This window comes from Lichenostomus cassidix, chromosome 3 (genome assembly GCF_008360975.1).
Source record: "Lichenostomus cassidix isolate B80296 chromosome 3, HeHo_3.0, whole genome shotgun sequence".
Classification (NCBI taxonomy): domain Eukaryota; kingdom Metazoa; phylum Chordata; class Aves; order Passeriformes; family Meliphagidae; genus Lichenostomus; species Lichenostomus cassidix.
In genome coordinates, this window is record NC_139483.1 from 23,565,163 (window position 1) to 23,579,317 (window position 14,155).

General features: G+C 36.7%; 1 protein-coding gene across 3 annotated transcripts in view; it reads left to right on the forward strand.

Annotated features, from left to right (window-relative positions):
• MTA3 (metastasis associated 1 family member 3) overlaps nt 1–14,155 on the forward strand; it is a 135,772-nt gene that overhangs the window by 102,225 nt on the left and 19,392 nt on the right. For 2 of the 3 annotated variants that reach the window (XM_085054955.1, XM_085054954.1), the window contains exons 17-18: nt 4,716–4,747; nt 11,989–12,143. In XM_085054955.1, coding sequence (XP_084911081.1) covers nt 4,716–4,747; nt 11,989–12,143 — 187 coding nt within the window. The remainder of the gene's footprint in view (nt 1–4,715; nt 4,748–11,988; nt 12,144–14,155) is intronic. The other variant, XM_085054956.1, reaches the window with a different exon arrangement.

The following is a 14,155-nucleotide window of genomic DNA, read 5'->3' on the forward strand; positions in this document are numbered from 1 at the left end:
AGAAAATTATTTATTGTCTCACAGTGATAAACTGTACATTGAATTTACGCTACAGTTATCTTCCAAGTATCTGAGTTCCTTTGATTACAAATAAAAGGTCAGTCTTCCATTGTGTGTCTGAAGACTGCTTAAACTGCAAGGTATTTTTCAGTGAAGAAAGATAAGCAGTGTAATTTGGTCACAGGAGTGCTTGTGAAGAGCAAAAGCATTTCTGCAAACCTTTGTTTCCTTGGATTTGCTCTGAGAAAGAACTATTGCTAAGCATAATGTGTGTTTTTTAAAATACAGACAGTGATTACTTTTTTTATGCCAAAGTCAGAATACAATTTCCATTCAACTGAAATGCTCAGCTTTACTGTATCTTGAGAAATGTGAATTATTTCCAGGGGTGAAAGTACTTTAGGAATTGAATAAGGGACTATTATTAATTCCTTCTGCATTTATTTCCTTTCTTTTAAAAATGTATCTCTGGTTTTGTAAGGCTTCTTTGCCTACAGTTGATTCACAAAAAAAGCACAAAACTAGAATCACAGTCATGCTTTAGTGCATTGCTTTGAGTGTGCCATGCTTTGTTTTTGTTGTACCAAGGAGATGAATGCTTATGAAAAGATTGTAGTGTGGCATCCCTGAACTCACCAGTGCAATACTTGTTTCTGGTGGCACTGGTGACAGCAGGGATTAGAAGTAGTAAGGCATGTGGGATCACAGGTGGAGGAAAGGGCACTTCATGGTGAAGTGCTCCATTTCTGCTGTTGAATCAGTGTTTCTGATTTTAATTTACAGGTAACATATAGACATGAAGCTGCAGCAACTCTGGCTTTTCTAACTGGCAGAATGAATCAGCTCTTAAAACGGCAAACAGCACTGTAATTAAGTTAACATTTAAACCACAATGCAGATAGCCAGAGCTTAATTCCTAGAATCATTACTTTCCCCTAGTATTATTTTAAAGAATTGTGGCTGCAGAAAGAGAATCCTATCTGTTGGATAACAGGATTAACAGCATATTACCTCCAGGATTACATGTTCCGAATTTGAGGTCTGGAGCTCATACTCAAAGTGCTTCTGTGTATGATTACTGTCACGTAGGTTGATTATTTTCTGTAAGCTGTGATTGCAGAGCAATAGTTCTTAACAATTTTAGTACATAATGCAATAGGGAGGGCACCTTCACAAAGTGCTTAGGCAGTGAAAATGGAAAGATCTTGTGTATGGGGAAAATGCTCTGTGATAATTTTGTGTGGTTTCTGATGTGAGGAAATTTCTTCTACAACTTACTCATTTCTATTTGAGTTCAAATAAATGTGTTTTAGAAAGAGCTTAAGAGCATCTCAGGCAGTTTCTGCTGTTTGTGCAGCAATTTCTCCACAGTAATAAACTCCTAAACGTCTTGTCAGTACTGAAGTTGCACTTACTGTAATTTGCCCACATCACAGCACTAAAAGCCCTTGTTAGTGATGATGATGTCCAACCATTTCTGCATAAAGTGGAGAAACCCACTTCAGTGGCACTTCACTGGCATTAAGGGGAAAATCTGTCTCTATCCTGGAGTTCCCTTCCCACTGAAATGGTGCAAGTACAGATCCTTGTCTTGCACAAAATCCTTTGCTGCAAGAACTCATTTACAAACCAAGTACCCACTGGTGCCAAGTTTCATTGAAATTCGAGCCAGATTAGTTAAATTCCCTAAGGCATTCTAGAACTTGGCAGATAAAAGTGAAAATCCAAAGTTTTGGTTTCTGTTCTGTTCAACACCAAGATATTTGTGGTTTTTAAATAAGCTCTGATGCCCTTAAGCTGCACTGGAGTTTGCACTGATGTGCAGACCTTTCATAAAGGTTTTGAATGCTGTGTGACTGGCTTTCTAAGCAAGGGCTTTATTCCATAGTTGCCTTAATTATAAGTTTTCCACAAAATTTGCTGGTTTGTCCATACATAAGTGTTTTTCAGAACCTGCCAAGTTAGGGTGTAATTATTTTCTGGCAGAAATAGGTGTCTCCTCGGTTCTACAGTCAGAATATTTGTGTATCAGAGTATATAAGGGTTTAAATTGTGTAACAATGGCACCTTAATTAGTAGTCTCTGCTAAATCCTAGAATCTTTTGATTATATCTATTTATTAAACAGTTCTTTTCCTACCTTTTTATTTATGGATATACTTAGGTCTTTGATTTTTGGCAATTTGGATGATATTTCAGTATCTACAGCAAAAAATACCAAAAACAAAAAACCAAACCAGAGAATAATTTTACGATATGATATAACAGGGATATTTACAAATATAACACATATTTTTCTCTTCTTTGCTGGGTTTTATTATTAGGTTATCAATAGGGTAATATCCTGGAGTTAACAGCTGCTGGCACTGCATTAACAATGTCTGTCATGTTCTTTTCAAAAATACACTCTATAACAATTTCCAGGAAAATTCAGTTGTTCCTCAGTTCATTTTAGGGAGATACTCTCACTCCGTTGTCTGTGAAACTGAGAGGGTGTCTGAGTATTTTGGGACAATCCTGGCTAAGCACAGTTTTTATAGATTTGGCATACAGAGCTATGCCAAAAGCACAGCACCTCCGAGTAAGAGGGAAGGTTTCAAGTGTTGCAGTATAAAAAGTATGGATTTTTGTTTGTTGGTTTTGACCATTTTGGGGTGACTGAAAGTGCTGTGTATTGTATCCCTTCTGCATTTCAAGGGACAAGAAGCCACATTCTTTTTTAATCTTAATTTTTTTATAATTTATATATTATCAGTTTAGCATGATAATTCTGCCTAAGTTCAGGATACCTCAGGAAACATTGTACTCTTGGAGATAAGTTAGCTGGGCTTTTTTCTGGGTATTTAGGCTTATAAATGGAATGGGTATTTGTCCAAAATTTTCAGGAGGTTTTATCTCCGTGAATGCAATCTCTGGGTTTTCTCAGGAACATTCAGGTCCTGAAATGTTTTTTGTACTGGGATGTCAAAAAAAAAAAAAAAAAAAGAGAAAGAAAAAAAAGGAAAAAAAGTTGTAATAACAAAAATTACTTTACTGTGAAGATAAAAATTTAACAGATTATGGAGTTCTTCGCTCTGCCATGATCTTCTCTTACTTTGTAAGAGTGGCAAATATGTTCAAGAATCAGGAAGCAGCAGACTGTCACAATATTTAGTTTTTATACTACCAGTTTAAAAATTGCCTGGAAGACTGGTGACCTAAATGTATTTTTATATATGATAACTTTTGTGTGAAAAAAAAGAGGAAAAGAGGGCTGGTAGAGGAGCTCACAACTAAAATATTGTTGGCTTTAGGTAGGTATTCACATTACACTATCTCTGTCAATGTGACTTTAGTGACATAAATGTTTTTTATTTAAAATTGTTTAAGGATGAATACTTGCACAAATGTAAACGTAAACTATGAACAGGAATTTCTGTTGGCTGTTGGAGTTTATAAATTGTTTGAGATGTTTAAAATGGCTCGCCTTTTTTCTAGCAGTGATTGAACTATACCTTCAGACTGGTTAAGGTGACTCCTCAAAATGAGAAATGCCAGTTTAAGAGTGCAATTACCTTTTTTTTCAGAAAGTGATGTGCAGCTGTTCTTTCTCAGGTCCTTTTAATCTCTAATACTATTTTTAACAATAATAAAATCCCTGGAAAATTCTTTGTGGGATACGAGTTGGAAACCCTTTAAGAATTGCAATTTGGAACCAAGGCAAGAATTAAAAAAAAAAACCAAACATTTAATTATTTTGGATTTATCTCACTTGCAGAACTGAGACTCTGCTGATTCAATTCATTCAGAATTGTGTGCATTTTAGGCAGAACTGCATGTAGTGTTGATAAAACGCCCTTCCTTAAGAGCTCTCTCTGCTATAGCCTATAAGGGGTCCTACCCAAGTTTTTGAACAAGTCTGTGAGACTGCAGGTCGTGTCATCTTGCATTTTATAGACCAGCAATGAATTTTCTTTCAGGTTTTTTGACTGATTGTGTTTTGTTACTGAAGTTGCACTGCTTTGAAAAAGAACAATAACTCTAATATGTAAACTGCAGCATTTTAAAGCCAAAGAGAGAGAGATTTCTCTTCCTGGGGAAAGAAAAAACAAAAGTAAACTGAGTTAAACAGCAGGATGATCTATGTTAATTACTAGCCTAGTAGTGATTGCTCTACAATTTATATAAACATGAGCTCAGTTGCCTGACTCCTGGTTTATCATATAGGGGAGAATTGTCAACATTTCTTCCAGTTGCATTTCTCAATATGCTTTGACAGTTTCAAGCTCATTATCCACCTCAAAATTTTCAGGAAAAGGGTTGTCTAGTTTTATAAAACTTTTATTCAAATGGCAACAGTAATGGAATTATGTTGCTACTATCGTATTTTTGTCTGCAGAGTTAATCCTTCATGATGCCATATGTTAAGAGCAAAATGAAAAAAACCCTCACTTCTTCAAACATGAATTATGAATTAGTTCCATTTTTATATTTTCTTGCAGAAGAGGATAATTAAGCAAAGAGAAGGGGTGCAGTTAACAGCATGCCGTATATATTCAGGACCAATGATGAGTCTCATGCTCCTTTCATGAGAAATCTTTCCAATCTCTGCATTTTTGATGTGTTCATTGTTGCAGCTGAACAGTAGCATCTTAGCCTTCAGGGTAAGGATCAGAAAATAGGGCTTTTGTGGATAAAGACAACACTCTAACATGCTGTGGTTCTTTTATTTTCCAGAATCATCCAGCCATACAACAAGAACAATAATGGTAAGTATAGAGGATATTGTAGGTATTGATCTGTCTATAGCTATGATTTTTCCTTTAAAAACAAAGTATATATAGTATATATATATATATATATATATAGTATCCTAAGCCATTGGCAATTTTTAATAAGGTCCAATATCAATGTAAAGATAAAATGAGTCTGTCTTTATTTAATGAGAAATCTTAGGGAAAAAACAAGAGGTTGAAGAGCTTAAGAAGTACCAGTGCTGTCAGTTTGAACAGCTGAAAAATCCAACTGCAATTCTGTGGTATGTGCGTGATTTTTGATTATGGCAAATTAATGTTGATAAAATCTCCTGCATTCTGTGTGTACCACATAGAATGTGGTCAGAGCGCATTTAAAGTTCAGAAGAATAGCTGAGTAATTTCTTACATCACGTTGCTCAGAGGCCAATGACTTTAGCTTGGGTTTGATAGTTTGGGGTCCAGAAACTGAAAAATGTTTAAATGTAAAACAAGTCATGCACTTAAGTCTCTATCTTGCATTTTTATAGGGTGAGAAATGTTGTCAATCTCTTTCTGTTTCAAGCTCATAATAAAAGTTAGGTAAGGGTTGAACAACAACTTGCATAAAGAAAACCTTTCTCTGACAGGGAATGATTGATGCCTATCCTGTGGGTGTTGGAGGACAGGGCTTCTGGAAAAAGACCAATTTTTGAGACAAATGTTGAAAGTTTAGAATAAACCTCAGCAAATCATGACACAAAGCTTATTTGTTTTCATACCTGCAGTTTCTAGGGTGTCCCTTCAATTTTATTTACCTCTTCTGTATGTACAGCATTTGTGGGACATGTAAATTCCCACACAGATTTCTTGGGTCTACAGGGGTAGATAAAATGTTAATATAGTTCATTGCCTTTCAATAGTCATTAATAATCCGCTGCAAATAAGTAGTTAAGGACTGTAGATCACAACATTTCAAAATAGTAGAGATGTCTGGAAAAAGTGATGTTTTTTTCCTACTGGATGAGATGTAATTCTTTGTCATGAATTTGTTTCAAAAGAAGGTGCTTAGTTATTCAAGTGTATTCCACTGCTATAAAATTTTGGAGGGGATTGAAAAATGTTTTTACATTATTGTTGGTGTCAGAAAAAAACCAGGAAGCTTTTTTCCTGCTGAAGCTGGTGAAAACCTTCACTCTTTGTTTCCCCTAACTTTTTTTTACCCTATTAATTGTACTCTGAAGGAACTCAGTCTCTCTTTTCCATTAATGTATCAGAACAGTTCTAAAAACTGAGCCAGAATAGTGGGGGTTTTGCATCTATAATTTTTTTTATTTTTTTATTTTTTTTACCAAAACATGCCCAAACTTTTAAAGAGAGAAGAAAAAGGTTTCTAGATAGCTTGAGTTCTTGAGGTTCCTGTGTTGTGGACCTCTCCAGACTCTGCTGCTGACAACTGAGATGGCTCAGACCTCAGACTGATGTTCTGCTGTCACTGTGCAGTAATTGTTCATTGCACTTAAATAAATAAAAGTAGAAATAAAAATAAGTATTCTGCTTAGTGTAAAATGGTTATAGCAATGTCTGCTCTTTGCAATTAAAGCATAACTGAATGTGCAAAAGAAAATTTCTTACTCCCCAATGAATAGGTAGAAATTGTCAGGAAAACCAGAAAATATGCTGTTCCTTGCATTAGAAATGAGATTATACATTCAGTGTGGATGTAGTAAAGGAATACTGCTGAGATCCAATGTATAATGGCTACTGCAATAAATAGTTACTCTGAAATGAAGTCCCCTTTTTCTGACTCATTATGGTTATATTGTAAGAGATAAAAAGTTAAAACATGACCTTTAGTCATCAGAATGTGAGAGGTACCACAGCAAATTTGTATTACTGCCTTGGATGCTTTGATGTTAAAAAGCTTTTATCTTACCAAGGTGAAGTATTTGAACTTCTTCAAAGTTGTGTCTATATGTGGTGAAATAATGTAAGGCATTAAAGCTGATCTTGTCTCTGAAGATTCAGATTTATGTTAAAGCCAGCAAGGTATAGAGTGAACTCTGCTAAGGCAAACATAGTGCAGTTTTCTGAGAACATTACAAGAATTTTTCTTCTGTATTTAAATGCAATGATACCTGCCTATTTTTTGTTTCAGATTCTTGTTCATAAAAATAAAAAACCAGAAAGTATTTAGTATTTTAATAATTTGTGTGATGGGGAGGAGGGCATGCTCTATGTTTTAAACATAAAATAAATTTCCTCTTATTCTGTGGATAGTTGCCTAAGTTAGCCTTTCATTACTAATTTACTGATTTCCATAAATAACTATTTTATTAAAAAGGATACTTTCTAAGACATGATTTATTCAGAGGTTATACAGCTTTTGTGTACCACCTATGAAATACAGAGACTATAAACCTTGTAGTATTTTAGCCCAGCTGCTTTGGCAAGTCAGCATCCGTCTTTTAGGAGGGTTGTTTCTTTTGGGGTTTTTTGGTGTTTTTTTTTTTTTCCTTGCTCAGAAAAATAATTGACTTAGATTTTCAGCATTACAAATATTATAGATATTTTGTGAAAGATTTGATAGCAAATCCAGAGGTTCCAAAGTTACACTTGTGTTGACTATTTGGTTTTTTACTTGTATATGATCTGTTGTCTCAAAATCTTTCATTTTTAATAGCCTTTGGGTTTTTAAATGAAATTCTATACCCAAAGTGTTTGTGTGCCTGCATGCTATTATCAACATTTGCGACTTCATGCTGTGTAGAGATTTTGGCTATTAATTTTTACATTCATCTCACATTTCTATGAATAACTAAAGCAGCCCCAAACCTGGATGCCTATTAAAGGTATAATGCTAATCCCTCTGGAAATAAGAACACTTCAGATGTGGCAGATAATCAATACCTGATTTAAAGTTAAGGTAATTCTAAACGTGTTTTAAACAATGTATTCTATAATTAGGTCAATGCAAAATATATGGAACCAATTAATATGGATTATTGCTAGTCACCTGAGCATATCTGATTTCTTCTAGTTTTTTTTTTTTTTTTTTCTCCTTGTAGAGAGCTTCCTTTGCACTGCTTGGTTTAAATTGATTTTTTTATTGCTTGTTTCAAGATGCAAGAAAAAAATTAAAAATGTTAAGGCAATGGGAATGTTTTTCTTTTTGAAACACTGGAGGAAAACATAAGAAATCATGAATTGAAGTCCACTTAGGAATTTATGGTAGTCCAGTTAAACATACCTTCAGCCACATTATAAATGTTCACTGTTAACTTTTAGACTTTGAATGACTGTTGGTGTTATGTATTTATTTCAAAGCTGAGTGTCTTTGCAGACCTGAATGTCTTTTGAGAATTTTTAGTGGCTCTCAATGAATAAATGCTCAGTCACTTACATAGCAGTACAAATCGAGCAACTTAAGACAGGAACCTCGACTCTGATTTGGGGTCTGGGTCCCATTTCTGAATTTGTACAGTATTTCTTTCTTGACTAACCACCTTTCATCTCAGAATTCTTATGCTTGAAATGCCTCTGGGAGCCAGTGAAGACAGTAGATTCACCCTTGTTAATAAAAATCCTATATGAAGTTGCCACTTTAATATAAGGTGTTGGTGGAGTGTCTTTGGAAAGGTATCCAAGCTACCCATTGGACTCTTAGCTGCTGCTACAGCAGATATCCTGTGTGTGGTGATTCTATATATTTAATTCCTTGGTTTCCCTGCCACAGCAGAGCCTTGTGCCTAGTGCACCTTGTGTTGAAAGACCTGGATTTACAGGTGTAACTCGGTGCTGCTGCTGCCAGAAGATTTGACAGGGAGAAAGACATGTAGCTTCTTCCTGAAGGGACCTACTGCACTCCTTGAAAGCTGGAGGTGTCTCAGTTGCCCATTGTGGAATGAATGTAGATGAGAAATTCACACTCCTGCCAGGCAAGTTTTGATGTGCAGCAGCATTTGCAAGCCATGGAGAAATGTATGAGCAGAGAGACAGGTGAAGCTGTGCAACAAAGAGTCTTTATGTAAACTCCTCCTTGCTGAGGACTTTGAGAAGATTGGCTTTAGCCTCTGAAGATGCACTCAGTCTGCAGCATGGACACCACCTCTTCAGCAGACGAAACTCTTCCCAGAGATAACCCTGTGCTCACTTCAATATTTGCATTCTTTACTGGATGTAACTTTGCCTGAATCAGAGCTCCCTTTGTCTTGAGAAACTTTTCTTCCAAGTGCTCTCAAAGTTTTTTCTCCTGATTTCTTTTGAGCATGGAACTATTTTGTCCTAGTGGTGCAAGAGATCCCAATGAATGTACTCAGATGGAGGTGAAGAACTTGGGAGAAAGGAGTCACTCGGCACGGAGGAACATTTGTCCAACATGCAAAGTCTGGGTGAAGCTCCTGATGCTCAGGTGTGCTCTGATGTACCCCAGGGATGCAGACCCCGAGTTTGCTCTTGCAAACTCACAGCACAGCTCGTTAGTGATGCCCACAGGCAGAATCAAAGCACCAGCAGCTGATTGCACACGGTGCTGTTATCAGGAAATTACTGAAGCTTTCTGCAAATGGGGTTTTAAATGAGAAGGATTTGTGTGGTAGTGCAGGGAGTATTTCCAAAGCTTTCATAGCCTTTCTGGCATAACTGTGTGCTAGAGGGGGAGAATTTGAATTCATCCTCATCATAAAAAAGAAGCAGTTAATGAGTACTTTGTATGAAAGTTAATTTTGCTCTTGGTGTTGATATTAGTGTGACAGTGGCACTGAATGCTCATTTTCATACATATTGGTGAATTTATTTTTTGAGAGGAACTAATGAACTGATTGCCTGGTCAAGAGCTTCAATTGTTTTTATTAACTTGAAATTAAAGATAATGTGGTCCCTAACACAGACTGAGAAAAATGATCTTATTTTCTCTTGTCCTTATGAGAAATGTAATTAATTTCTTCAAATAGCTTGAAAGGCTGGGGTAGAAGGGAAATAAAAGAGGAAGTTCTAACCAATTTGATGCAACAGAAATGAGATTATATTGTAAAACTTGTGTAATTTTCTATAACATTATCTCTTGCCTGGCATGGGGGTTAGGGGCTAATAAAAGTAGAAAAAACAGAAGTTCAGAATTAGTTGCAATATCTGGCTCTGCCAGGGCAAAAAGTATCGTGAAAAGATAAGTATTTTTTCCATCAAGCTTCACTGTTCTTCAGAGTTTATGCCAAAGGAAATATGCTTTTTGTACATTGTACATTTCCTGAACATTTTTTTACCTGCACCTCTTTTCTTGACTTAAGGAAGCATTCAGTGGTGTATTACAAAGGAGCCTGGGAAAGATCTGAACCATTATATGAGATCACTTAAACCCACTATTGAGTGGGGAAGCACAACAAAAAATATACCATTGGAGCCCTCGAATGTTCCTCTGTAATGTATGGCACTGGCAATTGCCAGATAAAAATAATTACTGGCACTGTTTTCCATGCATGACTTCTTGCTCTCTTTTTGGGCACAACCCACTTTGTACAATAAGAGATCAGCAGTTAAATACCTTCATGAATTTTTAATCTAATTCCACCTATATACCTAGGTGGTATTTATCCTGAATTTATTCTAAATAACAGCTGAATTATTTCTAGTAGCATGTCCTTTAGGTCTTTGTCCTCACAAAACCAATATTTAAAAAAAAAAAGTTAAAGGCAAATAGTAATCTAGACACTGAATGACAAAACCAGAAAAAAATAGATAAATATTTAGAAGGACTACAATGATACATTTATGACCCTGTGTACAACAACGACTAAATTCACCATAAATCTTGTTTGTTTTTAAGGCAAAGGAAAATAGTTTAGCTCTAAGAAAGATTTATATGTGACTCACTCGAATTTGATGTCTTTTTTCTCTTCTTGTTTGGTTTTGTTACATGAGATATAAGGAATCACAGAGGAGATGGCTCAGTTCCTTGCAGGAGCATAATGAATAGTGGAATTTTCTGTCCATTGCAAAAAATTTGTCCTACTGAAGGGAGCAAATTATGTGGATCGGGTTGTGGTGAAAATTGTGTCATAATGTGAATATAATGCTTTGAATGCAAGTGTAAGAATTGTTCGGAAAAAATGAAGCCCTTGTTTATATCTTTTGGCTGTTATGCTTTTATGAAATGATTTAAGAGATCAGTTCTGTGCTCTGCTCTGCTGGTCTTTGTGGGTGCTACCAGCCCCTTTCTTGCTCAGCAACTGTGGTGTTGATCCCCTAATTAGGGGGTACTCCCCCAAATGTGCAGTACTGTGTGCATTTTAGGATACTGACAAAAATGTTATCAATATTGTGGAAGACTGATGTTACTTCACCTAGAAAATAGTGCTTCTTCCTGAGAAAACATGATGTTGAATCCATGTGAGATAAAGTAAGCAAATTTTCATCTTTGTATAATGTCTTCTATCATAACTGTTTTAATCCAATTGTTGTCAGTTAGTCCTGCTGCAAATTAATTATGTGGAAAACAAGATTCAGATTTCCAAGATTAATATTTTTGTCATGGTGTATTCTTCCAAAACTTTTTCACTTTCTCCTCATGTGTCAGAAGGCAGCTTCTCTTGTTAGATCTGTGTACATGTTCTCCTTGCACAATCACTCCAGGAAAATTAGCACATGTTTTTCTGTTTGGTGTTATCAGTTATGAAATGAATGCAGATGTATTGTGGGTAGCTCTAACTAGACAGTGGCTGGTGAGTAAACCTAAAAACCGTGGCACCAGCATGGTGATATAAACCTTTGTTCTCCTGCTTGCATTCAGGTTAGTGGCAGGACCAAACCACTTGTCTCATCCAGTGACTTCTATTTAAAAAGAAAGACAGGCAGAGTAAGGACTTGCCAAGTGAGAAGTATGAATTTTTTGAAATTAGCTTAATGCCATACTTGGATGAAAGAATAGATCTTGTATCTCATTGCATGGGATGTTAGTATTTTTGCTCAGAAAATGCTTATTCTCTCCTAAAATCAAGGGGATTCTGTTTCTGAACTGCTTAGTTCATAGCAGTGAGTCATGCCTCATTATCTTTTTGCATAAAATTGCATTAGCAATAGTTAATTTCATTTTTAAAGAGCTTTAAGACCTATGCATAAAACATGTCAATGGGCACGGGTTGGTGGTTATCTTACCCCCAGGTACTGGCTGAGACAGATGAGCCAGGTTTTGAGATGTGTGTAGGCTGCCTTTACAGCAGAGTTAGTTAATGGAATTATGCTTATTCTCAGACAAATACCTTTCCCTTTTATTATGATTTCAGCACGCTGCTCCCCATATCCATATGACCAATGGTAAGGCCTTGCAAGCCAGTGCAAGTGCCATTAAGACAAGCACCATTCCAGTGATCAAGAGACAGAGGCAAAATTGGCTTGATGCTTCAGATGATGGTTTCTTTATAGCTACAGAAGAGACCAGGTAAGAAAAATGAAACCTTAGCAGGGAATGAGGCTTCACTGCATACATGTGATCCACTATTTCCATAACAGTTTCTGACATTATTATCTGAGGTTGCATTACAGCCAAGAGCAATGTTATGTCAAAGCATATGCCAAACTTCGCATCTTCTATCTACTAATATTATCAGTATTTCATTAATAAGACTTAGTGCTACTTCTCTGTAGCAAAGATTAGAACTTTTAAATTATCACTTATTGTAGCCCAATATACAGTGAGGTTTAGGGCACCTCTGATCATTCAGAAAAATATACAGGCATCTACAGTGTAGGTTATCCTCTAAAATTTTCAGAACTTGAAAAATAGTGTACAGTGGAGAAATATACAGCTAACAGCAGAGAAATATACAGCTAACAGCATCTTTTCCAGGCTAGAAGTTGATTTCCTCTAAAAGCAGCTGAGATGATAATCTCCTTCAGCCTTTCACTTACAGATTAATTGGTAAAATTAATGAGGTTTTGCTTTTCCCAAGAGTGCTTGATATCATGGAAGAGTCACTAGTTTTCTGGAGGTTCCTCTGTTCTGTTCTTTTCTTCCCCTGTCTGGCCCTTTCCTAATTTAATTCAGATTAAGACAAGAAGTTACAGGCTGCTTTTGTAAGCTGTGCTTGCTGGGCCTGTTATTTAAAAACCTTTAATATCTTGCTTAATTACAGCAAGTAACATCAGACTGTTCCTCACTTCTGTGATTATTTCACAAGCCTAGAAAAGCTGGTAGTTGAAGAAAAATGTAAATAATAAGAGGGAAGAGAAAGAATGTATGCAAATGTAGAGATAACCAAGGAAGATGTGCATGTTTAATCCCATTAATGACAGATTCAGCTAGGAAAGTTAACATACTAGTACATGATAATTTGGTGGTTATTTCAACAAAATTGATTGTGGCATTTTTTGTTTTTTGAATGCTGAATGCAACAATTCAGAGAAAGTGGTAAGAGGATGTTGAGCTGAATAGCTCTTAGGCAAATGGATGGTATTCATTATTTTGAGAGTTGTTTGATACAAAGACCTTAGTAATATCAGACTAATGCCTAGCAATTGGATCCTGAAAGTGAGACTGGTTACCTTTTGAAGTTTTAGAATTTTCAATTTAATTTCTTCCCAATGTTATAGAGCAGTGCCTGTCAGAGGCTGAGAAGTCTTACACTGGCAGTGACCTCCCCACTGATCTTGGAGGCAGCCCAGAAAACTTACCTAGACTAGATGTCCAAATTTTAGGTGGTTGAAGTGTAGTGAGATGAGTCCTGGCTTTGCAACCACTCATCAGTGATAGCTCTGCTTGTTCCCATCCTAGGAATTCCCCTCCCCACTCCCAGGGCTGCAGACCCCAAGCCCAGGCCAGGAGCAAGCAGAGCTGTTTCTGGCTCTGCAGCTGTGGTGGGGTGCAAACAAGGGACTGTTTGGGGTCTGTGTTGCTGCTCTTCTCCAAATAATGAGGAGTTCAAAGAGTAACATTTGAAACACCCTGGCATGGGGAGCACAGGGGTGTTGGAGTATCTCTGATACTCCTCCAACAAGGAGGTGCCTGATCATGTGCTGCTGCATCACTCTGGCAGGTGCTGGAGCAGCACAGTGGGGAATGCTTTCTATCCTTTGAAACGCTGTTTCACATGAGATCTGTTCCTCATCTTTCACAGGGCTTTTCCTTTTTTTTTTTTTTTTCCCTGTATTTTCCTGTCCTCATACCATCCCCATTGATTCCTTCCCTCAGGTGTGCCTTCTCTTCTCTATTTTTTTCCTTTGATTCCTTTCACTTTTATTCCAAGATTATTTAGGAATGGGGCAGCTTGTTCTCCTCTGGGCTCTGAAAGTCTCCAAGTGGAAAGCACTGCCTGGTTCTGCTGCTAGGAATGCCCTAATGTCCAAGACAACAATTAAATGCTCTGTTCTTTGAGGGCAGACAGCAGTCCCTGTGACAGGAGATCACACAGCTCAGCACTGCCAGCACAGAGCTGAGCACAATATAATTGCAAT